The sequence below is a fragment of the Ascaphus truei genome, chromosome 11 (genome assembly GCF_040206685.1).
Source record: "Ascaphus truei isolate aAscTru1 chromosome 11, aAscTru1.hap1, whole genome shotgun sequence".
NCBI lineage: Eukaryota > Metazoa > Chordata > Amphibia > Anura > Ascaphidae > Ascaphus > Ascaphus truei.
Genome location: NC_134493.1, coordinates 51,581,775 through 51,607,162, shown reverse-complemented (window position 1 = coordinate 51,607,162; position 25,388 = coordinate 51,581,775). Strand labels below are relative to the sequence as shown.

The following is a 25,388-nucleotide window of genomic DNA, read 5'->3' as shown; positions in this document are numbered from 1 at the left end:
GTGGGTGACTGAGTGAGTGGGTGACTGAGTAAGTGGGTGGGTGACTGAGTGGGTGACTGAGTGGGTGGGTAACTGAGTGGGTGGGTGACTGAGTGTGTGGGTGACTGAGTGGGTAGGTGACTGACTGACTGGGTGGGTGACTGACTGAGTGGGTGACTGACTGAGTGGGTGGGTGACTGACTGAGTGGGTGGGTGACTCACTGAGTGGGTGACTGAGTGGGTGACTGACTGGGTGGGTGACTGACTGAGTGGGTGGGTGACTGAATGACTGGGTGACTGACTGAGTGGGTGACTGAGTGGGTGGGTGACTGACTGAGTGGGTGACTGACTGACTGGGTGGGTGACTGACTGACTGACTGACTGAGTGGGTGACTGGGTGAGTGACTGGGTGAGTGAGTGGGTGACTGGGTGAGTGTGTTGGTGGGTGACTGAGTGAGTGGGTCGGTGACTGAGTGGGTGGGTGACTGAGTGGGTGACTGAGTGGGTGGGTGACTGAGTGGGTGGGTGACTAAGTGAGCGTGTGGGTGACTGAGTGTGTGGGTGACTGAGTGGGTGGGTGACTGAGTGGGTGGGTGACTGAGTGGGTGGGTGACTGAGTGGGTGGGTGGGTGACTGAGTGGGGCAGTGACTGAGTGGGGGGTGACTGAGTGGGTGGGTGACTGAGGGTTGACTGAGTAGGTGGTTGACTGAGTGGGTGGGTGACTGAGTGGGTGGGTGACTGAATGGGTGGGTGACTGAGTGGGTAGGTGAACGAGTGGGTGACTGAGTGAGTGGGTGGGTGACTGAGTGGGTGACTGAGTGAGTGGGTGACTGGGTGACGGTGGGTGAGTGAAAGTGGGTGGGTGAGTGACTGGGTGGATGTGTGGGTGACTGGGTGGATGTGTGGGTGACTGGGTGACTGGGTGGGTGACTTTGACTGGGTGACAGTGGGTGGGAGACGGTGGGTAACTGGGTGACAGTGCGTGGGTGGGAGACGGTGGGTGACTTACCTTGACCGGGTGGTGGTTCCGGGTGGCAGACGGTTCCCCTCCTGGCTCTGATATCCCCGAGGCATCTGGCTGGGGCAGGAGGTGGGTTCGGGAAGCTGGCGGGGTGGCAAGAGTGGCAGGAGGCCCGCGCCGCGCTTCCCCTCCGTCCGGGAGCCGGTGCACGTGAGGGTGAGTGCAGGAGGGCCACGTCGTGCTTCCCCTCCGTCCGTGAGCCAGTGCAAGTGAGGGTGAGTGCAGGAGGCCCGCGCCGCGCTTCCCCTCCATCCGGGAGCCGGTGCACGTGAGGGTGAGTGCAGGAGTGCCGCGCCGCGCTTCCCCTCCGTCTGGGAGCCGGTGCACGTGAGGGTGAGTGCAGGAGGCCCGCGCCGCGCTTCCCCTCTGTCCGGGAGCCGGTGCACGTGAGGGTGAGTGCAGGAGGGCCGCGCCGCGCTTCCCCTCCGTCTGGGAGCCGGTGCACGTGAGGGTGAGTGCAGGAGGGCCACATCGTGCTTCCCCTCCTTCCGGGAGCCAGTGCACGTGAGGGTGAGTGCAGGAGGCCCGCGCCGCGCTTCCCCTCCGTCCGGGAGCCGGTGCATGTGAGGGTGAGTGCAGGAGGGCCGCGCCGCGCTTCCCCTCCTTCTGGGAGCCGGTGCACGTGAGGGTGAGTGCAGGAGGGCCGCGCCGCGCTTCCCCTCCGTCCGGGAGCCGGTGCACATGAGGGTGAGTGCAGGAGGGCCGCGCCGCGCTTCCCCTCAGTTCCTCGTTGGGAGCGAGGGGGGAGGAGCCTGGAGTTTGCTGCTGAGCAGGAGGGCCGCGCCGCGCTTCCCCTCCGTCTGGGAGCCGTGCAGGGCGTCGCACGTGAGGGTGATTGTGCGGCTGGGGATGTTGCGGAGCGTCCGGGTTTGGGTGAGGTGAGAGAGAGTGAGGGGCACCGGGAGAGGGGGGAGGGTGTGGAAGGTGAACTGCGGTCCGACTGACGGGGGTGAGTGAGGACAAGCAAGGTCAAACCTCAAGTGTGTGTGTGTGTTTTTTTTCAGAGGCGCACGTGGTCAAGGTGTGAGGAGAGTGTGCGTGTGTGTCTCTCCTCCCTGCCTGGCTCCTCCCTGCCTGGCCCGCAGGCCAATGAGCTTTCCAGCCGACATGCACACACAAACATTATTTGAGACTTATATATATATAGATTCTCTGTACCTCTCTATTTCATCCTTCTATTTATACCACAGAGGGCACAGCCAGACACAGATCACGTGTGGGGTTTCATTTAAGGCCCTGAAAACGTTTCCAATGTGAGTGTATTTTCTTGGGGTCGGAGAGAGATGTGTGGGACACATAGTGGTGGTTTCCGTCGGATTGGGGTATGATACCCCACATAGCAGCTTCATGAGTTCGGGTCAGTGTGCTATTTGGTTATACTGTATATCTAGGGTAGAATGGGCACAAACTGTATATATTCAGCCATTTCCTTTTTAAATCTTTTTGTGCTATATATCTTACATAGGTGCACACGAGATGTACGTGTCATGTTCAACCCACAGCCCGTTTCTCAGTATCCGACTCCCTCCTCACCCCCAGGGCCCAGGCATTCCAATAAAGACCGCGTCACAGGGAATCAGGGCGTTCTTACTGTGCTCATCAGGTTATCTTTATTCTCTACTTAGAAATCATATACAGGGAATAAACTCAGGAAGGACACACACCGTTATTTATTAAGCTTAAACAGACTGGGTTAGGTGTAATATACTCTAGCAATGAGAAAGAAAAGGTTAGAATCCACATGGAAATCATTAAACACATGACAGGAACCAAATATGTTTATGAATATGAGATATTACTTATGAAGGGGACAGACCCTCTTATGAACAAAGTGAACTATAGGCAGCCATATGTTTATTCAGTTGCATTAATTAGATTTTTAATTAGCATTTTTTTTAAAGAAAAATTTAGACAAGTATTGTTAATATTTTTTGTTACTCTTTCATGATGTCTGTTTGAACGCCTCCCTTTCCACCAGCACAGACCCCCATTTCTGTTCTTGGGAACTAATAATGATGCTTCCATAATAAACACAGTTAAGGTTTGGATGACAACAAATAGAGGAATAACCTCAATGAAGGTGCTACTGTACAGACACTTTCAAGGTAAGAGACACTATTAAAGCCCTTAAAACTGAGTGACCGAGAAGTGTGAGTACACCGTAGCTGCTAGGGAAAGTATAACATATAAAGAACACAGTGGTTGGGTACAACTTTAAACCTTAACAAAGCTGATAGTCGCAGAAAGAAACAAACAGCGATATTAGGTAAGTAAACCCTAATGTATTAAGCTATCCCAAAAATTGCAGCCATCATCCACAATAAAGACAGTCACATGTTGTGGGTACTCCCAAGCCCCGTAGACGGGGTCCGGAGGTCCTGTGGCGTGCGTCCTGGTGTGCGTAGAATTGCTGCATTAAAAAGGAGCTCTGCAAGGAAGGGAACTGGCGGCCAATTGAAAAAATAACAAAAACTTTGAGGCATGAAGCCCAAGTTAAAAAAGGAAGAAACCTCTAAGGCTGCGGCCACGCTAGTGCTGAGCGTGCTGACCGCGCGGTGCTTGCCGCGGTTAGTTTCGGCAAGTGAAATGTCCCCGCTCGCGCGTGTGCACGGGCATGGACGCTCACCCACGCTTGGCACTTGCGTAAACAAATAAAAGAGACTTCCAAGTGCGCTCAACTTACCCTCAATGCCCCCCCCCCCGGCGCGCTTGCGAAATAAGCATGACACCCGGCGCTCATGCTTGGAGAGCTGGTGACGTCACCGCTTTCAAGCATGAGCGCGGTCAGCGCCAGCATGGCCGCAGCCTAACGCGTTTCCCGCCTATTGGCACTTTATCAAGGACTTCAGGATCCCCAATGAAAGGTGATACATAGGGCCATATTTTTAAGCAGTGCTACGCTACAACACACCTCCCACTTCAAGTTAATAAATATGTCTCTTTCTATATGGCACAATCACTTCAATAAGACTATATAATGTCTGCCGACACTTTTCTTCACTTAAAGCCCCAAGGACCTTATTAGTTGAACTCATATAATGTTAGTATCTTGCAACCTGAGCATGTCCTGAGCTTTAAAAAAACAAACTAGAAAACATGATTTTCCTAATCTCTCTAACTTCATGGTAACATTTGGACAGCAGTGGGCTCTGGGGAGAGCGCCATTTTAACTTCCCAGGCCCTTAATATTTCACACACATATCTCCTGAATGTAGCATCAAATTTTTTAAATAAAAACAGCGCAGGAAATGGTTGCTTTAATGCATTGCATGCTAAATATGGTGAAGAAATACCCAAAACTAAGTTATATGTTTACTGTAAGGATGATAAAATAGTTTTAAGGAAGCTAATTACATTGGTATCTTGATAAACCCATGTCCCTCTTCAGAGCAATGCATTGCACCTCCCTCCCCAATTTCCCCTCATACAATAGCTGTGTGAAACTGACTTGATATCTCTTCATATGTATTTGATTAAGGGATTTCCTGGTCATTATAATCTTTTTATTCTGATGCAGCTATCTTTATAAACATAGAACGCAGCATGAAGAGGCTCAGTGAAGGTGGCGGTGAAGGTGTGTAAGTGTCTGATCGGGTCACACAGCTGATAAAAGGACAGCCGCCCAGCCTCATAGTCCAGGTATATTCCTAATCTCTGCAAGGGAGAATCTGAGGCGACAGTATTCCATATGTTATTATGAACTGCTGATAGATTATTTATGAAAGACAAGTTCCATGACTTGTCATTATACCCTATAAAAGACTCATTTCCATTTATTTTTCTCTCTATACTGGGATAGGCCACCCCTACAATCCATTGCTTTGCTTCACTGACATCCACTTCCCAGTAATGTTGTCCCGAGGAAAAGCTGCTGCTGCTTAACACCTGACATGATTTAAACCTCTCTGGTACATCAGAACGTCGTTGAGATTTGCTGGAATAAGAGGCAGATTTCAGGTCATTTGATATGTCTATGTAGTTACAAGCTGTGTTTACATCCAATAAGATCTCAGAAGCCTCCGGCACATGCAACTGTCTCTTTGCCTTCAGGTCGAGCAGAATTTCAGAAAAGTTTAAAAGGCCCCTGTGTAAGATCAGTGAGATTGGTGCCTCATTCAGACAACCAGAAATAGTTCCATCAGTGTCACCAGCACTGCCCCTGTAACTGCTGCTTTTTTGCTCTTCATCATAAATATCCCTCAGGACAGATAATGGATCAGGGATGTTGCAGAGCTCCTCAATGTGAAGCATCTCCCTGGACAGCTCGTCCCTCTTTATTTCCAGCTGCTGGATTAGATCAGAGACTTGGAGAGAAACCTGCTCTTCCTGCCTGGTGATCTCACTCAGGACTCGCTTCTCTAGGACTTCCAGCTGTTCCCTGATGTCCCTAAACAGGGCAGTGACTCGGTCTGTTACCCCGGCTGCTTTTTCTTGCGCTTTTCTTTTCTGTTCCTGCAGACTCTGGGCTGTTTTCTCAGTCCCCTGTCTCTCTGAGGTCAGTTTCTCCAACACATTTCTCAGTTTCACCTTCTTCTTCTCAGAGGCCTCATTCAGAGGCTCCATCTTGTGTCCCCTGTGCTCTCCGACCAGGCAGCAGGACACACAGACACAGACAGCATCCTCAGAGCAGTAATACTCTAGGATCTTCTTGTGGATGGAGCATTTTCTGTTCTCCAGAGACGTGGTGGGGTCTGTTAAGACGTGTTCCTCTGACTTGCTGTGTCTCTTTAGGTGTTTGTCACACAGGGAGGCGTCACACAGCAGACAGGTTTTAGCAGCAGGTACAGAGGAGTCACAGTAAGTGCAGAAGATCACAGCCTCCTCCAGCTCTGGCTGAGTAGAAAGGAAACGCTCCGCTATGTTACACAGCTTCAGGTTCCTCTGCAGTGCAGGACGCTCCTGAAACTCTGCTCTGCAGTCAGGACAGGTATAAAGTCCAGATCCCTCCTGGGAATCCCACTTACTCCCAATACAGCCCTGGCAGAAGTTATGTCCACATCTCAGCATTACAGGCTGGGTATAAATGCTCAGGCAGATGGGGCAGGTTAGCTCCTCTCTCAGATCAGCAGACGCCATGCTTGAAAGCAGCAACAAGAAATGAAAGTGAAAGTCCCTTATTATTCAGCACACAGGGTGTGGCTTGGTTTTCACTCAGAGTTTAGCACTTAACTGTTAACCCTGTACGTTCCTGGCTGCAATATCCAGACATTGCAATAAGATTCTTTATAACAGTAATTAGTCTCTCACATATTCATACCATGTGTTTGGTAAATAAATAAATTATGTCATTGTTTCTTCTTTCTCACACAGCGATACAGGACAGAGAACGTCCTACAAACCCAGCAGATTTTCTCCCTGCCATCCAGGGACAGAAATAAAAGGAGAAGCAAATCACATGGGGAAATCTTTTCAAGGTCACATAAGTTGCTTCCTGCTCACAGGGGCCGTCCCATTTATTACCAGGAGTTCTAATAAAGCTGCCTTGAGCCCTAAGCGAAGGGCAACAATGACCAGGTGACCAGGCTCCCCTCTCACCTCTATGTTGGCTCCCTGGCTTGTCACCCCCGCCCCCCACCTGCCTTTGGGGGACCGGGTTGACGTGGTGTATCCATATAGTAGAATACCGTACAGGCGGAGGCGCTACCGATTACCGACTCAGGCACACCCAGGCTCCCAGCAGCAGAGGCTCAGGCCTCCTGTGAGCCACTGGTATTTCACCCTACATACACACCGTAGCCACACATCTCCCAGGGGGTGGGGGAAAGTGCGCTACATAGATTATTATCCCACGCGCCTCTAAAGATGCCGTCCCACCTAGGGCCAAAATAAATCAGCGGCAGAGTTATATCCGGGGAACTGACACATTTCTTTACAATATTCAGACACCTAGAAATATTGTGATAACATTTATTAAATGAGATGAGAGACACGGTGAGATAAACACTTGTCTGACAAACATTCTCAGGGAGAAGCAGGAATATGTTATTCTGCATAATACAATTCTTATATTATAAAGCATTTCCATTTATTGACACAGCACAAAACATACATATGTAATTGGTATACGCTTCTACATCTTACTATATATTTCTTAAAGCATTGTATGTTTCTCTGTCTGCACTGTCCCTAGCGGCAATCTCATTGGTCCCTTGGCCCGCCCGCCCCCACACACCTCTCATTGGCCTGAGGCGGAGTGACGGGCCAAAGGTCCAAAAACACACACACACACACAGCACCTCAACTTCCACATCCCCCCACCCTCCCTCTCCCCGTGCCCGAAATAATTCGGCACGGTGGGTCCCTTACCCGGAGTCCCGTTGTCCGGTTGGGCCTGCGCGGTTGATGGGGGAGAGTGTGATCACTAGGAGCCGTTGGTGCGGCTGCTGTGGCGGCCGCTTGATCCCCTCCCGCTCGATGCAGGTGGTCGGTGGTGGTTTGGCGCCAGGGTAAGTGTGCTCGGGTGGGAGCGCGTGTCTCCCGCGTGGCGGGTGGGGGCTCCGGCCGTAATCGGGGGGCGGGTGCGCAGGTTCCCCCCACGCGGTGCAGCCTCCAGCATAGCAGGAGGGCTGTGGTGGTGTGTTTGGGATGGGTGGCGCCGGGGGAGCCTCTGACTAATGGCCTACCCACAGGCCCTTCGTGTCGGGGACCGAGGTGAGGGGGGGGGGACAAGCACCGGGACAGAATAACGCTAAGCCCACATCACTCACCGCTCACAGCCGCCCCACACGCACACAGCCACTCTGCTGTTCTCCTCACCCTGCGGGATGGGACGCCGACCGCCGCCGACCAGGGTGAGGTGAGTGAACGGGCACGCGCGCCGGAGACCGAGGTGAGGGAGGGGGGACAAGCGTCGGGAAGATTTGCGGAGCGCCGCCTTCTCCTCACCCGCGGGACCGGAGGGGGGTGAGGGGCGGGTGAAGGAGTGCCGGGGACAGGGTGACCCCAGCGCCGGAGAGAGGGGGGTGGGAAAACAAGCGCAGGGGACAGGGGGAGGACAACCACCGGGGACAGGGGAGGGAGAGTGATGAGGGCCGCAGGGGGGGGAGAGTGATGTGGGGTGCAGGGGGGGGGGAGAGTGATGTGGGGTACAGGGGGGGGAGAGTGATGTGGGGTGCAGGGGGGAGAGTGATGGGGGGTGGGAGAGTGCTGTCTGGTGCAGGGGGGAAAGACTGATGTAAAGTGTCCCGGGGGGGAGCGGAGCTTAACGGGGGGGAACCGAGCTGGGAAGGGGGGGGGCAAATAAAGCTAGGAACGGGGGAGGGGAGCGGAGACAGAGGGAGAGTGGGAAAATGTACTCCCGGGCAACGCCGGGTATATAGCTAGTTACTTCTATACGCTCCCTCCCAGAACAGGAACTAAACAAAGTAATTTATGACAACAATCAGATATCCCCTGGACAGGTATGTAAGATAATATATGTATAAATTGCATTGCAAAGTGCTGAAGGGGCCCTTCTGGGTAACTGATTAATATATGAGAAGTGTAAAAAAATGGCTTAATATATGAGAAGTGTAAAAAAATGGCTATTTTCCCCTTTCTCTCCCTCGATCACTGAATCCCCTCCCAGTATCAGTATTCCTAGCTCCTGATTCTGACCCAGCCATTATCACATACCCAGAACACAGCATAAAGAGGCTCAGTGAAGGTGGCGGTGAAGGTGTGTAAGTGTAAGTAAGTGTAAGTGTCTGATTGGGTCACACAGCTGATAAAAGGACAGTCGTCCAGCCTCATAGTCCAGGTATATTCCTAATCTCTGCAAGGGAGAATCGGGATATATCCGTGTTTCTATTGAGTCATGTATCACTGAATGATTATTATCATTAAACATTTCCAAACACCAGGATTTCTTATTATATCCGATCCAGGACAGATCTCCTTTCCTTTCTATACTGGGATAGGAAATTCCTACCTTCCAGTACCCTGATTCACTGGTCTCCACCTCCCAATAATGTTGTCCTGAGGAAAAACCCCTGGTGCTTAAAACCTGATTACACATAAATCTCTCTGGTGTATTTTGGCAGAACGGGTCTCTTACTGACCAGGATGCAGTTTTCAAGCACTCTGATACCGATACATCATTAGCAGCTGTATTTACATCCAGTAATATGTCTGAAGGCTCCAGCCCATAGAACCCTCTCTTTACTTTTAGATCAATCACAATATCAACTAATCTCTGTAAGGTCAGTGAGATCAGAACCTCATCCAAATCCCCTACAGCTGGGACCTTATTATCCTCTCTCTCTCTCTTCTCCTTATCTCCCTCCTTAGCATCACAAATGTCAGCATTGTCTGATTCACGTCCTTGTAAGACAGTTAATGGATCAGGGATGTTGCAGAGCTCCCCAATGTGAAGCATCTCCCTGGACAGCTCGTCCCTCTTTATTTCCAGCTGCTGGATTAGATCAGAGACTCGGAGAGAAACCAGCTCTTCCTGCCTGGTGATCTCACTCAGGACTCGCTTCTCTAGGACTTCCAGCTGTTCCCTGATGTCCCTAAACAGGGCAGTGACTCGGTCTGTTACCCCGGCTGCTTTTTCGTGCTTCTCTCTCTTCTGTTCCTGCAGACTCTGGGCTGTTTTCTCAGTCTCCTCTCTCACTGAGGTCAGTTTATCCAGAACATTTCTGAGTTTCTCTTTCTTCTTCTCAGAAGCCCCATTCAGCAGCTCCAGTATGTGTCCCCTGTGTTCTCCGACCAGGCAGCAGGACACACAGATACAGGCAGCATCCTCAGAGCAGTAATACTCCAGGGGCTTCTTGTGGATGGAGCATTTTCTGTTCTCTAAGGAGGTGGTTGGTTCAGTTAAGACGTGTTCCTCTGACTTGCTGTGTTTCTTTAGGTGTTTATCACACAGGGAGGCGTCACACAGCAGACAGGTTTTAGCAGCAGGTACAGAGGAGTCACAGTAAGTGCAGAAGATCACAGCCTCCTCCTGCTCTTGCTGAGTAGAAAGGAAACGCTCCACTATGTTACACAGCTTCAGGTTCCTCTGCAGTGCAGGACGCTCCTGAAACTCTGCTCTGCATTCAGGACAGGTATAAACTCCAGATCCCTCCTGGGAATCCCACACATTCCCAATACAGACCTGGCAGAAGTTATGGCCACATTTCAGCGTTACAGGATGTATATAAATGCTCAGGCAGATGGAGCAGTTTAGCTCCTCTCTCAGACCAGCAGACGCCATCATTGAAACCAGCAACAAGAAACGAAACTTAAATTCTATTAGTTTTCAGCACACAGGGGGCGGAGATTTTGTTACTCAGACTAGTTATTTGATGGTTAACCCTGTAATTCCCTGGCTGCAGTATCCAGCATGTGGAATGAGATTATTTGTTAGAATTAGCAGCATCTCACATATCTATGCTCACATGGGGTGTTTAGGTACATGTGACAAGTGTTCCACCTCAGGCGTTAAGTAACCTTTTAGGTCAGCTATGTGTTATAATAAAAAATATTCCTACATTTCTTCCTGGCAGACACAGGGTTAACCTTGCTGCGCTACCAGAAAATAGCCCTTAGAAATGCCAACTAAGATCCTATAACTAGCTGTAAACCCCCCAGACAAATGTTCTCTTCATCGGGCTTGAGTCTGAGCACATGGCCACCTAATCCAGCAACCAATGGGTTAATAGGTAGTTACGATAATATCATTATTTACTATTTTAATCGATCTGGTGCTTCAGGAGTTAATGTGGCTACAGTTTGACTTAAGAATACAAAGAAATGAAAAATAATTCTTAAGAAATTAGTGATATATATATTTTTATTATTATTATTATTGGCTAGTGGGTAGGGCTCAGTCTGGGGCTTAAACAAAAGACAGTGACCCCCAATGCGAAATCCAACATGACAAATAATATATATGTAGCCATGGCTGGTCCAGACTGCCTCTCTGCTTCCTGTCATGTAAGTCCTGATAGCTACAGGCTGTGGCAGGCTATCCTAGGGGCTTTGACCCCCCCTCATGCTGGCTCACTGAGTTGCAGGAGTGAAGGTGATACAGTTTGTGTATTCTGTTTATAACCAATCGTGGTACAGACCTTGTGCCCTCCCCTTCTGGTGCATCAGAGAGGAAGTGCTAAATTATTGCAGCCCCACCTGGGGTGAGGAAGCAAGGAGTTCGGCTCCCACCCTCCTGGGGTGAGGAAGCTAGAGAGTTGAGCTCCCGGCTGGAAGTGAGACATCCAGTCAGTCCCTCCTGGGCTGACTGCATTGAGATTAAATACACAGATACCAAAAAGCTCTGAGAAACCCCTACCATAACCACATAATATATATATAAGTGTCAAAAGGAGTGCTAGTGGGCGTGGCTAAATGTATACAACAAAAAACAGACAGATGCCCAAAGCTACTTCCAATGTGACAAAAATACAGTGCAATAACTGTTGTATATTCTCTTGTAAAAAGGGTCATTTAGTTGAACCCTTTGGCCAAAGCGTCTTAAGCCTGCTGCCACTTACAGGCGTGACCGTAGCAGGTCCTAACACTCCCTGGGTTAAAGTTATTGTGAACCTGTATAATTACAGTAATAATGATCTACATTGGATCTGTCGTAACCTGGCAAAATGAAACTGACCTGCCAACTTAGAAAGTGGGGAGGGGCAAGCTTAAACCTTGCGGGGGAGATGGGGTATCTGTGTATTTATTAACTGTGTGCAGCTGGTCTCAGCTGCTTTTTGGAGGGTGGTGGCCCCTCCCCCCCAAGGTTTAAGCTTGCCCCTCCCCACTTTCTAAGTTGGCAGGTCAGTTTCATTTTGCCAGGTACCGACAGATCCAATGTAGATCATTCTTACTGTAATTATACAGGTTCACACTAACTTTAACCCAGGGAGTGTTAGGACCTGCTACGTCATGCCTTGTAAGTGGCAGCAGGCTTAAGACGCTTTGGCCAAAGGGTTAAACTAAATGACCCTTTTTACAAGAGAATATATATAGGCAGTGTTCGACAAATCACCCAAAAATCTACTCGCCCAACCAAAAAATCTACTCGCCACCTAGTCCCGCCCCCAACCCCACCCCTAGTCCCACCCCCAACCCCACCCCTAGCCCCGCCCTCCCAGCCCCACTTTAAAATAAAATATATAAATAAAATACATTTAATAAATTCCTAGTCAGAACAACATTCATTTTTGACATAAATGTATTTATTGTATTACATTATACTACAATTAGTCTGTGTGTGTGTGTGTATGTGTGTTGGATCTAGAAATAAAAGCCAGATGTGAATGACTAGTTTCCTGAACCCCTTAACCAGTGTCTGGACGTCCCCGCTTCACAATATTTAAAGCAGTAATCCCGCCTGGGATCTTACCTGATCCGTAGTCCCTCAATGTCCAGGTACCCTCATTCCCGCAATGTTATACATTGGAGGGGAGGTGTTCCCTACCTGTCTTCTGGGTTAGGGGGGGGGTTCCGATGTCTTCCGTGTGAAGCTTGAGTCAGATCTGGAAGTAAGCAGTATAGGTTATTTCGGTGTAGAATAGAGCAGTTAAGATATATAGGGTAAATAAGATATCCAGATCCAGAGTGAGAGACAGAGAAAGTGTGGGTGAGAGAGACAGACAGAGTGTGGGTGAGAGAGACAGACAGAGTGTGGGTGAGAGAGACAGAGAAAGTGTGGGTGAGAGAGACAGACAGAGTGTGGGTGAGAGAGACAGACAGAGTGTGTGTGAGAGAGACAGACAGAGTGTGGGGGAGAGAGACAGGCAGAGTGTGGGAGAGAGAGACAGGCAGATTGTGGGAGAGAGAGACAGGCAGAGTGTGGGGGAGAGAGACAGACAGAGTGTGGGGGAGAGAGACAGACATAGTGTGGGGGGGAGAGACAGGCAGAGCGTGGGAGAGAGAGACAGACAGAGCGTGGGGGAGAGAGACAGACAGAGCGTGGGAGTGAGAGACAGGGAGAGCGTGGGAGTGAGAGACAGGCAGAGCGTGGGAGAGAGAGACAGGCAGAGTGTGGTGGAGAGAGACAGAGAGAGTGTGGGGGAGAGAGACAGAGAGAGTGTGGGGGAGAGAGACAGAGAGAGTGTGGGGGAGAGAGACAGAGAGAGAGTGTGGGAGAGAGAGACAGAGAGTGTGGGGTAGAGAGACAGAGAGAGTGTGGGGTAGAGAGACAGAGAGAGTGTGGGGGAGAGAGACAGACAGGGAGGGGAGAGATAGGGAGGGGGGAGACAGGGAGGGTGGGACAGGGAGGGGAGAGAGACAGGGAGGGGAGAGAGACAGGGAGGGGAGAGAGACAGGGAGGGGAGAGAGACAGGGAGGGGGGAGAAACAGGGAGGGGAGAGAGACAGGGAGGGGAGAGAGACAGGGAGGGGAGAGAGACAGAGAGAGGAGCTAGGGGGGGACTGACTGATGGGGGGAACTGGGTGAGGAGATGGTGACTTACTGGGTGACTTTGACTGACTAGGTGGGGGGGGGGTGACTGGCTGGGGGGTACCTCTGGTGACACACACACACACACACACACACACACACACACACACACACACACACACACACACACACACACACACACACACACTCCCATATACACACACACACACACACACACACACACACACACACACACACACACACACACACACACACACCCATATACACACACACACACACACACACACACACACACACACACACACACACACACACACACACACACCCCCATACACACACACACCCATACACACACACACCCATATACACACACAGGGGGTAAGGCACAGATAATACTTACTGTGTACTCAATGGGAGAAAAAAAATGGCCGCTCATTGGGGCGGGCTCATATAGAGCCTGGCCGCGCGCCCACAAAGCCTGGGAGCGCGCGCCAATCAGCTGTCAGGTAGGGGGAGTTTTTTTTTTTTTCAGCACGAGAAGGGAAATTTAAAAAAACAAACACGTGTGCTGCTTGGGCCAATATTTACTTGCCCGGAGGTTAAATCCTCTCGCCCCGGGCGTGTAAATGTATATGATTGTCGAACACTGTATATAGGTATTGCACTGTGTATTTTTGTCACATTAGAAGTAGCTTTGGGCATCTGTCTATTTTTTGTTGTATGCATCGAGATTAAAGCTGAACCAAGGTCTCAATACTATCCGAGGGCAAAAGCATAATCTGGGGTCTGAGGACCCATCTCAATCTATCTGCATCCGCTGTGATACCATCCAGCAGTGGCTGCTAAATAAAGCATCTCCTTTTATATACCCCTGCCTGAGTCTACAGTCTACTGGGTAGGGGTGTGGAAGAATACTGCTCTGGCAGGGACTGTCTCTGGGAATCCTGGAACCTGCTAGAGCTGGAGGCGCTGACACCCTGAGTGGAACCTAAAGATCACTGAAAGCCTGTCATGTTCCCCACACCATCGCGGACTCTCAGCTCTCCTGGACCCTCACAGGTATGACCGCCCCACAGATAACAGTAGTGGCAACATCTTCCAGAGAGGGGGGCGGGGCTACATATCATTAAATACTTATCTGTTCTTTTCTTACAAGTGAGCATCACTTAGTAAAAACTTTTGGCCAAAGCACGTGTAAGCGCGCAGGCTATGTCAGGATGCGCCCTCTTTCTGCAAATCCGAACAATATCTGGTCTGTCTTGTTTCTGTTCACTCTGCCGAGTTCAGAAAATGAAGAACAGGGATACCCGCCCAGACTACAGTATATCGATATACTGTTGGGTAGTGAGTCAGTGCACTGGGGAAAAACAACAAATACCGTATTTCCTCGATTCTAAGACGCACTTTTTTTTCTCAATTTCACATCTCTGAAATAGGGGTGCGTTTTAGAATCGATGTACTAAAAAAAAAAAAAAAAACCTGCTTTGGGGCGCTGCAGACGGAGGGCGTGCAGCTTTCAGCGTTTTACCAAAAAGCGCGGTAGCTGGCTGCTTGAATCACGGCCCCCCACCCGCTCTCCCCCTTGTCTCATGTTGGTTGCTTGAAGTGCTGGCCCCCCCTCTGCGACCCACAGCAGTGCGGCTGTACCGGCACCATGAGCTGACCGCCCCTGACTGCTACTCACAGCTTCCAGCCCCACGAGCCCTCTGCTACTCACAGCTTCCAGCCCCATGAAGCCTCCGCCCCCCCTCTGCTACTCACAGCGTTCCAGCCCCATGAACCCTCCGCCTCCCCTCTGCTACTCACAGCGTTCCAGCCCCATGAACCCTCCGCTCCCCCTCGGCTACTCACAGCTTCCAGCCCCATGAAGCCTCCGCCCCCCCTCTGCTACTCACAGCGTTCCAGCCCCATGAACCCTCCGCCCCCCCTCGGCTACTCACAGCTTCCAGCCCCATGAACCCTCCGCCCCCCCCTCTGCTACTCACAGCGTTCCAGCCCCATGAACCCTCTGCTACTCACAGCGTTCCAGCCCCATGAAGCCTCCGCCCCCCCTCTGCTACTCACAGCGTTCCAGCCCAATGAACCCTCTGCCCCCCCTCTGCTACTCACAGCGTTCCAGCCCCATGAACCCTCCGCCCCCCCCTCTGCTACTCACAGCGTTCCAGCCCCATGAACCCTCCGCCCCCCCTCTGCTACTCACAGCGTTCCAGCCCCATGAACCCTCCGCCCCCCCTCTGCTACTCACAGCGTTCCAGCCCCATGAAGCCTCCGCCCCCCCTCTGCTACTCACAGCGTTCCAGCCCCATGAACCCTCCGCCCCCCCACTGCTACTCACAGCGTTCCAGCCCCATGAAGCCTCCGCCCCCCCTCTGCTACTCACAGCGTTCCAGCCCCATGAAGCCTCCGCCCCCCCCCTCTGCTACTCACAGCGTTCCAGCCCCATGAAGCCTCCGCCCCCCCTCTGCTACTCACAGCGTTCCAGCCCCATGAACCCTCCGCCCCCCCCCTCTGCTACTCACAGCTTCCAGCCCCATGAACACTCCGCCCCTCCTCTGCTACTCACAGCTTCCAGCCCCATGAACCCTCCGCCCCTCCTCTGCTACTCACAGCGTTCCAGCCCCATGAAGCCTCCGCCCCCCCTCTGCTACTCACAGCGTTCCAGCCCCATGAAGCCTCCGCCCCCCCTCTGCTACTCACAGCGTTCCAGCCCCATGAACCCTCCGCCCCCCTCCTTGCGGGGGAGATGGGGTATCTGTGTATTTATTAACTGTGTGCAGCTGGTCTCAGCTGCTTTTTGGAGGGTGGTGGCCCCTCCCCCCCAAGGTTTAAGCTTGCCCCTCCCCACTTTCTAAGTTGGCAGGTCAGTTTCATTTTGCCAGGTACCGACAGATCCAATGTAGATCATTCTTACTGTAATTATACAGGTTCACACTAACTTTAACCCAGGGAGTGTTAGGACCTGCTACGTCATGCCTTGTAAGTGGCAGCAGGCTTAAGACGCTTTGGCCAAAGGGTTAAACTAAATGACCCTTTTTACAAGAGAATATATATAGGCAGTGTTCGACAAATCACCCAAAAATCTACTCGCCCAACCAAAAAATCTACTCGCCACCTAGTCCCGCCCCCAACCCCACCCCTAGTCCCACCCCCAACCCCACCCCTAGCCCCGCCCTCCCAGCCCCACTTTAAAATAAAATATATAAATAAAATACATTTAATAAATTCCTAGTCAGAACAACATTCATTTTTGACATAAATGTATTTATTGTATTACATTATACTACAATTAGTCTGTGTGTGTGTGTGTGTTGGATCTAGAAATAAAAGCCAGATGTGAATGACTAGTTTCCTGAACCCCTTAACCAGTGTCTGGACGTCCCCGCTTCACAATATTTAAAGCAGTAATCCCGCCTGGGATCTTACCTGATCCGTAGTCCCTCAATGTCCAGGTACCCTCATTCCCGCAATGTTATACATTGGAGGGGAGGTGTTCCCTACCTGTCTTCTGGGTTAGGGGGGGGGGGTTCCGATGTCTTCCGTGTGAAGCTTGAGTCAGATCTGGAAGTAAGCAGTATAGGTTATTTCGGTGTAGAATAGAGCAGTTAAGATATATAGGGTAAATAAGATATCCAGATCCAGAGTGAGAGACAGAGAAAGTGTGGGTGAGAGAGACAGACAGAGTGTGGGTGAGAGAGACAGACAGAGTGTGGGTGAGAGAGACAGAGAAAGTGTGGGTGAGAGAGACAGACAGAGTGTGGGTGAGAGAGACAGACAGAGTGTGTGTGAGAGAGACAGACAGAGTGTGGGGGAGAGAGACAGACAGAGTGTGGGGGAGAGACAGACATAGTGTGGGGGGGAGAGACAGGCAGAGCGTGGGAGAGAGAGACAGACAGAGCGTGGGGGAGAGAGACAGACAGAGCGTGGGAGTGAGAGACAGGTAGAGCGTGGGAGTGAGAGACAGGCAGAGCGTGGGAGAGAGAGACAGGCAGAGTGTGGTGGAGAGAGACAGAGAGAGTGTGGGGGAGAGAGACAGAGAGAGTGTGGGGGAGAGAGACAGAGAGAGTGTGGGGGAGAGAGACAGAGAGAGAGTGTGGGGGAGAGAGACAGAGAGAGTGTGGGGTAGAGAGACAGAGAGAGTGTGGGGTAGAGAGACAGAGAGAGTGTGGGGGAGAGAGACAGACAGGGAGGGGAGAGACAGGGAGGGGGGAGACAGGGAGGGTGGGACAGGGAGGGGAGAGAGACAGGGAGGGGAGAGAGACAGGGAGGGGAGAGAGACAGGGAGGGGAGAGAGACAGGGAGGGGAGAGAGACAGGGAGGGGAGAGAGACAGGGAGGGGAGAGAGACAGAGAGAGGAGCTAGGGGGGGACTGACTGATGGGGGGAACTGGGTGAGGAGATGGTGACTTACTGGGTGACTTTGACTGACTAGGTGGGGGGGGGGTGACTGGCTGGGGGGTACCTCTGGTGACACACACACACACACACACACACACACACACACACACACACACACACACACACACACACACACACACACACACACACACACACACACACACACACACACACACACACACACACACACACACCCATACACACACACACACACACCCATACACACACACACCCATACACACACCCATATACACACACAGGGGGTAAGGCACAGATAATACTTACTGTGTACTCAATGGGAGAAAAAAAATGGCCGCTCATTGGGGCGGGCTCATATAGAGCCTGGCCGCGCGCCCACAAAGCCTGGGAGCGCGCGCCAATCAGCTGTCAGGTAGGGGGAGTTTTTTTTTTTTCAGCACGAGAAGGGAAATTTAAAAAAACAAACACGTGTGCTGCTTGGGCCAATATTTACTCGCCCGGAGGTTAAATCCTCTCGCCCCGGGCGTGTAAATGTATATGATTGTCGAACACTGTATATAGGTATTGCACTGTGTATTTTTGTCACATTAGAAGTAGCTTTGGGCATCTGTCTATTTTTTGTTGTATGCATCGAGATTAAAGCTGAACCAAGGTCTCAATACTATCCGAGGGCAAAAGCATAATCTGGGGTCTGAGGACCCATCTCAATCTATCTGCATCCGCTGTGATACCATCCAGCAGTGGCTGCTAAATAAAGCATCTCTTTTTATATACCCCTGCCTGAGTCTACAGTCTACTGGGTAGGGGTGTGGAAGAATACTGCTCTGGCAGGGACTGTCTCTGGGAATCCTGGAACCTGCTAGAGCTGGAGGCGCTGACACCCTGAGTGGAACCTAAAGATCACTGAAAGCCTGTCATGTTCCCCACACCATCGCGGACTCTCAGCTCTCCTGGACCCTCACAGGTATGACCGCCCCACAGATAGCAGTAGTGGCAACATCTTCCAGAGAGGGGGGCGGGGCTACATATCATTAAATACTTATCTGTTCTTTTCTTACAAGTGAGCATCACTTAGTAAAAACTTTTGGCCAAAGCACGTGTAAGCGCGCAGGCTATGTCAGGATGCGCCCTCTTTCTGCAAATCCGAACAATATCTGGTCTGTCTTGTTTCTGTTCACTCTGCCGAGTTCAGAAAATGAAGAACAGGGATACCCGCCCAGACTACAGTATATCGATATACTGTTGGGTAGTGAGTCGGTGCACTGGGGAAAAACAACAAATACCGTATTTCCTCGATTCTAAGACGCACTTTTTTTTCTCAATTTCACATCTCTGAAATAGGGGTGCGTTTTAGAATCGATGTACTAAAAAAAAAAAAAAAAACCTGCTTTGGGGCGCTGCAGACGGAGGGCGTGCAGCTTTCAGCGTTTTACCAAAAAGCGCGGTAGCCGGCTGCTTGAATCACGGCCCCCCACCCGCTCTCCCCCTTGTCTCATGTTGGTTGCTTGAAGTGCTGGCCCCCCCTCTGCGACCCACAGCATTGCGGCTGTACCGGCACCATGAGCTGACCGCCCCTGACTGCTACTCACAGCTTCCAGCCCCACGAGCCCTCTGCTACTCACAGCTTCCAGCCCCATGAAGCCTCCGCCCCCCCTCTGCTACTCACAGCGTTCCAGCCCCATGAACCCTCCGCCCCCCCTCTGCTACTCACAGCGTTCCAGCCCCATGAACCCTCTGCTCCCCCTCGGCTACTCACAGCTTCCAGCCCCATGAAGCCTCCGCCCCCCCTCTGCTACTCACAGCGTTCCAGCCCCATGAACCCTCCGCCCCCCCTCGGCTACTCACAGCTTCCAGCCCCATGAAGCCTCCGCCCCCCCTCTGCTACTCGCAGCTTCCAGCCCCATGAACCCTCCGCCCCCCCCTCTGCTACTCACAGCGTTCCAGCCCCATGAACCCTCTGCTACTCACAGCGTTCCAGCCCCATGAAGCCTCCGCCCCCCCTCTGCTACTCACAGCGTTCCAGCCCCATGAACCCTCTGCCCCCCCTCTGCTACTCACAGCGTTCCAGCCCCATGAACCCTCCGCCCCCCCCTCTGCTACTCACAGCGTTCCAGCCCCATGAACCCTCCGCCCCCCTCTGCTACTCACAGCGTTCCAGCCCCATGAACCCTCCGCCCCCCCTCTGCTACTCACAGCGTTCCAGCCCCATGAAGCCTCCGCCCCCCCTCTGCTACTCACAGCGTTTGAGCCCCATGAACCCTCCGCCCCCCCACTGCTACTCACAGCGTTCCAGCCCCATGAAGCCTCCGCCCCCCCTCTGCTACTCACAGCGTTCCAGCCCCATGAAGCCTCCGCCCCCCCCTCTGCTACTCACAGCGTTCCAGCCCCATGAAGCCTCCGCCCCCCCTCTGCTACTCACAGCGTTCCAGCCCCATGAACCCTCCGCCCCCCCCTCTGCTACTCACAGCTTCCAGCCCCATGAACCCTCCGCCCCTCCTCTGCTACTCACAGCTTCCAGCCCCATGAACCCTCCGCCCCTCCTCTGCTACTCACAGTGTTCCAGCCCCATGAAGCCTCCGCCCCCCCTCTGCTACTCACAGCGTTCCAGCCCCATGAAGCCTCCGCCCCCCCTCTGCTACTCACAGCGTTCCAGCCCCATGAACCCTCCGCCCCCCTCTACTACTCACAGCGTTCCAGCCCCATGAACCCTCCGCCCCCCCTCTGCTACTCACAGCATTCCAGCCCCATGAACTTTCCGCCCCCCCTTTGCTACTCACAGCTTCCTGCCCCACGAGCCCTCTGCTACTCACAGTGTTCCAGCCCCATGAACCCTCCACCACCCCTCTGCTACTCATAGCTTCCAGCCCCATGAACCCTCCGCCCCACCTCTTCTACTCACAGCTTCCTGCCCCACGAGCCCTCTGCTACTCACAGCTTCCAGCCCCATGAAGCCTCCGCCCCCCCTCTGCTACTCACAGCGTTCCAGCCCCATGAACCCTCCGCCCCCCCTCTGCTACTCACAGCTTCGGCTGCCAGCCACACGAGCCCGACCCCTCCCTTGTCTCTGTCTCTCTGTGTGATTCTCTGTCACTCTGTGTGTGTATGTCTCTCTGTGTGATTCTCTGTCTCTCTGTGTGATTCTCTGTCACTCTGTGTGTGTATGTGTCTCTCTGTGTGATTCTCTGTCACTCTGTGTGTGTATGTGTCTCTCTGTGTGATTCTCTGTCACTCTGTGTGTGTATGTGTCTCTCTGTGTGATTCTCTGTCTCTCTGTGTGATTCTCTGTCACTCTGTGTGTGTACAGTATGTGTCTCTCTGTGATTCTCTGTCACTCTGTGTGATTCTCTGTCACTCTGTGTGTGTATGTCTCTCTGTGTGATTCTCTGTCACTCTGTGTGATTCTCTGTCACTCTGTGTGTGTATGTGTCTCTCTGTGTGATTCTCTGTCACTGTGTGATTCTCTGTCACTCTGTGTGTGTATGTGTCACTCTGTGTGTGTATGTGTCTCTCTGTGTGATTCTCTGTCACTCTGTGTGTGTATGTGTCTCTCTGTGTGATTCTCTGTCACTCTGTGTGTGTATGTGTCTCTCTGTGTGATTCTCTGTCACTCTGTGTGTGTATGTGTCTCTGTGTGATTCTCTGTCGCTCCTCTCTGCTCTCAGTCTTTGCTCGACAGTCTCTGCATGGAAGTACTTCAGGATTTTCTTAGTGTTTTCACAGGTTCTGACACGGCTCGTACGACTACCCCCTCTGGCTCTCGATCTCGCGCTCCTTGGACAACGCTCACTCTGATACCCCTCGAACCCAGCTTGGACTACAACCTATCTCCGCTCTCCACTCCTTGACCTCGGCAAGGCATTCTTCACTCTATCTCTACAACCGGTACCGGCAAGTATTGTCTACATTGCTACACCTGGCCTGGCAACACTTTATACCACACTCTGGACACGCTCCCTTTGCTGCGGGTGCGTGTATTCCCACTTCCCCCTTCAGCTCAGGGGACGGGTCTGGTCTGCGGGCAGCACCGGCGTAACATTATGTCGAGCCCACAAGACGCAGACCAGACTGACATGGCCTCCATGATGACGGCCATGTATCAACAAGTCCAGGCCCTAACAGACCAAATGGCTCATCTCACTCAACAGGTACAGGACATTTCATTTCAGGCACCACCTGTTGCCGCACCGCCACTGTCACCAGAACCAGTATACACTGCAACCTCGGGCCCGAAGATCCCGACATCTAAACCGTATGCGGGGGATCCGCACGCCTGCCGCGGTTTCCTCAATCAATGCGAGATCCAGTTTGAGATAGCTCCGCAGAAGTATTCCACTGGTCGCAAGAATGTGGCGTATGTCTACAGCCTGCTTACAGGGAAAGCGCTGGCATGGGCTGTCACGGTAGCTTATATATAATAAAATATAATTTATTCCTTAAATAAGGTGAACACAGCAATATAGTACAATTAACAAACAAGAAGATAACACTTACTTAGGGTTGGGGAATGGAGAAGTATCCAATAGCAATTCTCCAACAGTCCAGTGACATTTAAGATGGTATCAGAAGCACAACTCCAGCAATCCAGTGATGGTATCAGAAGCATAACTCCTGCACAACTAAAAACTGTAGGGTTGACACAGTTTATATACCTGTGCAACCCTATTCTTAACATTGAACACAGCCTATTGGTGAACAATTATCTAACGTGGAGACACAGACTAACAGACTAACCCATGCCCTCAGGTAACAGAGTTTGTTGATTGACTAATACTTAATCCCTAGACATTGGGTAACAATCAAGGCAGTTCATTTTTGATCACCGTGCTTAGGCCACTCAGCCGTCTGACCTTCATGACCCATTAGCCTAGCAAATGGCGCCTGCATTTTCAGAACAGATCCAAAATAAAATACATATACACTTTAATATCTACACATATTAATAAATTCCATTCTGGTGGCTCAGTGGGTCGACCTTTGCTAGTTTTTAATACCTACAGTGACTCCACATAGGATGTAGTGCTTCCCTGACCTGCTAGGAATCATAAGGGTCTGTGGACGGACGTTTACAGAGGTACACACTTGGAGTCGTTTATAATGTGAAATTATAATAAGGCTTTATTGTGCCTTTTCCTTTTCATCAGGAAATTGATCCAAACACAGGGGGGAGGAACAAAGCTTCTATTCACTTGGGAGTATTTCTAGTGAAACACTATGCAATAATTCACATCTCCCTTAATCAAGAAGTTCTCGCAGCCCCAAAACATATAACCTGACATAAACAGATATAAGCAGTCTCTTAAGAATAAAAGTCTTATCTGTTTCTTGGAGGGAAAATCTCACTTCCTGGTTCAGCTTCCTTCACTCAGGGTTTGTCACCTTCAGGTTTAGTAGTTTTCCCTGTGTCTTGAAATCAACTCCGCTGTGGTTTCTGACAGAGCTCAAGACATGTGTTGCCTCCAAAGGTCAGCTCTCAGTTAGAGCTAAGGAGAGAGTCACTTCCTGTCTCAAAGGCAGGCTTTTTCTGCTACCTGTAATTGGGCAGGTGGTGCTAGTTAATTTGCTACCAGCAGTTAACCACCACACTGCTGAATTAGAGGCACCTTTGTGAACAGGGATAAGTCCCCTGTTACAGGGTCCTATATGATCCATCGCTACTTTCTGGAAGGGTTCCCCTATTATCGGTAGGCGTTTCAAGGGTGCCTTCACACGGTCGCCCGCCTTACCCACTCGCTGGCAGGCATCACAATAGCGGCAGAAATTGCCCACATCTCGAGATGCTCCCGGCCAGTAGTAACGCTGTAATAACCGGGCTCGCGTTCTGTTGACCCCCTGATGTCCCGCTAACGGAATAGAGTGAGCTACCCGTAACAGTTGCTGTTGGTACCCCTGGGGTACTACTAGCTGTTGCTTACCGGTCAATCCCTCCTCTATCCCAGGGTTCCCTTCCTTTCTATACAGGAGTCCCTTATGCCATAGGCAGCGCTCAGTGCCCTCCCCTGCCTGAGATTCGGACGCCCGAAGTCTCACGCCGGCCAGAGTGGGGTCTGTCTTCACTGCCTCCCTAAACTTGGCTCCTAATTCTGGCCACCCCCCAGTCATGTCATTGTCCGGAGAATGGGGAAGGGTGAGGGGAAACAGTAAGTCAGTCTGTGGTTGCAACTGATCCTGGCTTATCTCCCCAGGCTCCTCTGCGCCCTCCTCTGAGGGACTGGCGCCGCCGCCATTGCCGCTGTCTGGCTCCGGGTAACCGCCGCCACTGCAGCGGGCTTGGGCACTCGGTCATAGGTGCAGGTCATCGGTCTCCGATCGTTGCCAAGAAGAACATCGGCATCCAAACCGGGTAAAACCCCCACCTCCCGCACACCCTGGCCCTCCCCCAATCCAAAAAGATTCTGGCCACTTGCAGGAAATGTGGCTCTCCGTCGGCCACAGTGATCTGTATCCCAGGGCATGGGATCAATTCCTCTGGCCGGACCATATCAGGTCGGACCAGGGTCACTGCAGCTCCTGAATCCAGCAAGCCAACTGCTTGCCGGTCACCGACTGTGACCGGGGTGAGATGTCTGCTCCGGCCATCCATCGCCTGCAGGTCCGCGCTGAGATGTCCTCCGCTCCTGGCTGTAGGCACCGATGAAACCGGGACAGGTGCTGCATGAGACGTCTCGCTGGGAGTTGTCTCCAGGACCGGTCCGGAGTCTGTGGTGGAAGCCACCCGCACGCGGGATACCTGCTTTGCAGCTGGGGTGCGTTGCCCCCGATGGGGTCCGCTGGAACGCAGGGGTTCTGGGCAATCTGGTCTGATGTGACCAGGGCGGTTGCAGTTGTAGCACTGGAGCACCGGAGCTCCCCCGCCTGCTGCCGGACTGCTGCCCGCAGGCGGCCTCTGAGTCCATTGGGGGGTATTGGCAGACTTTCTGGCCGGTGCCACTGCCACCGCCACCTTGGCTACTGCTTTTGTGGTCATCAGGGCTCGGCTGGCCACATAGTCGTCTGCAAGCCTCGCCGCCTCCTGGTAAGTCTTGGGCTTCTTGTCATACACCCAAGCCCTCACCGCCAGCGGGCACTGCTCCATGAGCTGCTCCTGAAAGATGAGGTCCAGCAGGCGTTGGTAAGTCCGTGCCTCATTGCCCTCCACCCAGCGTATCCCGTATAAAGCCATGCGGGTCATGTAGGTAACATTGGACTCCTGGGCCTGCCTCTCCACCTGCTGGAATTTACCCCGGTAGGCTTCAGGGGTAAAACCGTACTGAAACAATAACAGTTCTTTCAGGTGTTCGTAGTCATCAGCATACTCATCTGGAAGTGCCATCATTGTCTGCTTAGCCAAGCCGGACAGTAAGGGGTCCAAACGTGCAACCCTATGCTGGGGAAGCACTTTGTACTGCTGGCACTGCGTTTCAAAGTTCTTTAAGAAACTGTCAATCTGGTCAGTGCCTTCCATGAACTTGGTGAGACTGTGCTGGTCCAGCTTGAGTTTATCGGTGTTGGGTTGGACAGGGGGGCAATAAGCGGGTCTGTTCACTGCCATAGTGATAAATTGCAGCCGCTCCTCCGGTGTCCCTCTGTCTCCCCATGCAGTAATCAGTGCCAACATTTCAGGGGTGAACGGACTGGTAGCCGCAGCAACCAGTACCCCTCCTGTTGCACTGCTCCCGGGAGGTGCACTCGTTCCCTCCCCGAGATTCCG

The 25,388-nt window shown here is 52.1% G+C and overlaps 1 protein-coding gene across 1 annotated transcript; it reads right to left on the bottom strand.

Moving 5' to 3' along the window:
* Positions 1-2,586: 2,586 nt before the first annotated feature.
* Positions 2,587-10,185, bottom strand: LOC142462877 (uncharacterized). Its single transcript, XM_075565092.1, is given in 4 exon segments — positions 2,587-6,114; positions 6,341-6,356; positions 8,585-8,684; positions 8,686-10,185. Coding segments are annotated over 4 exon segments (3,237 nt in total). The 3' UTR covers positions 2,587-4,493.
* Between the last annotated feature and the right edge of the window lie 15,203 nt (positions 10,186-25,388).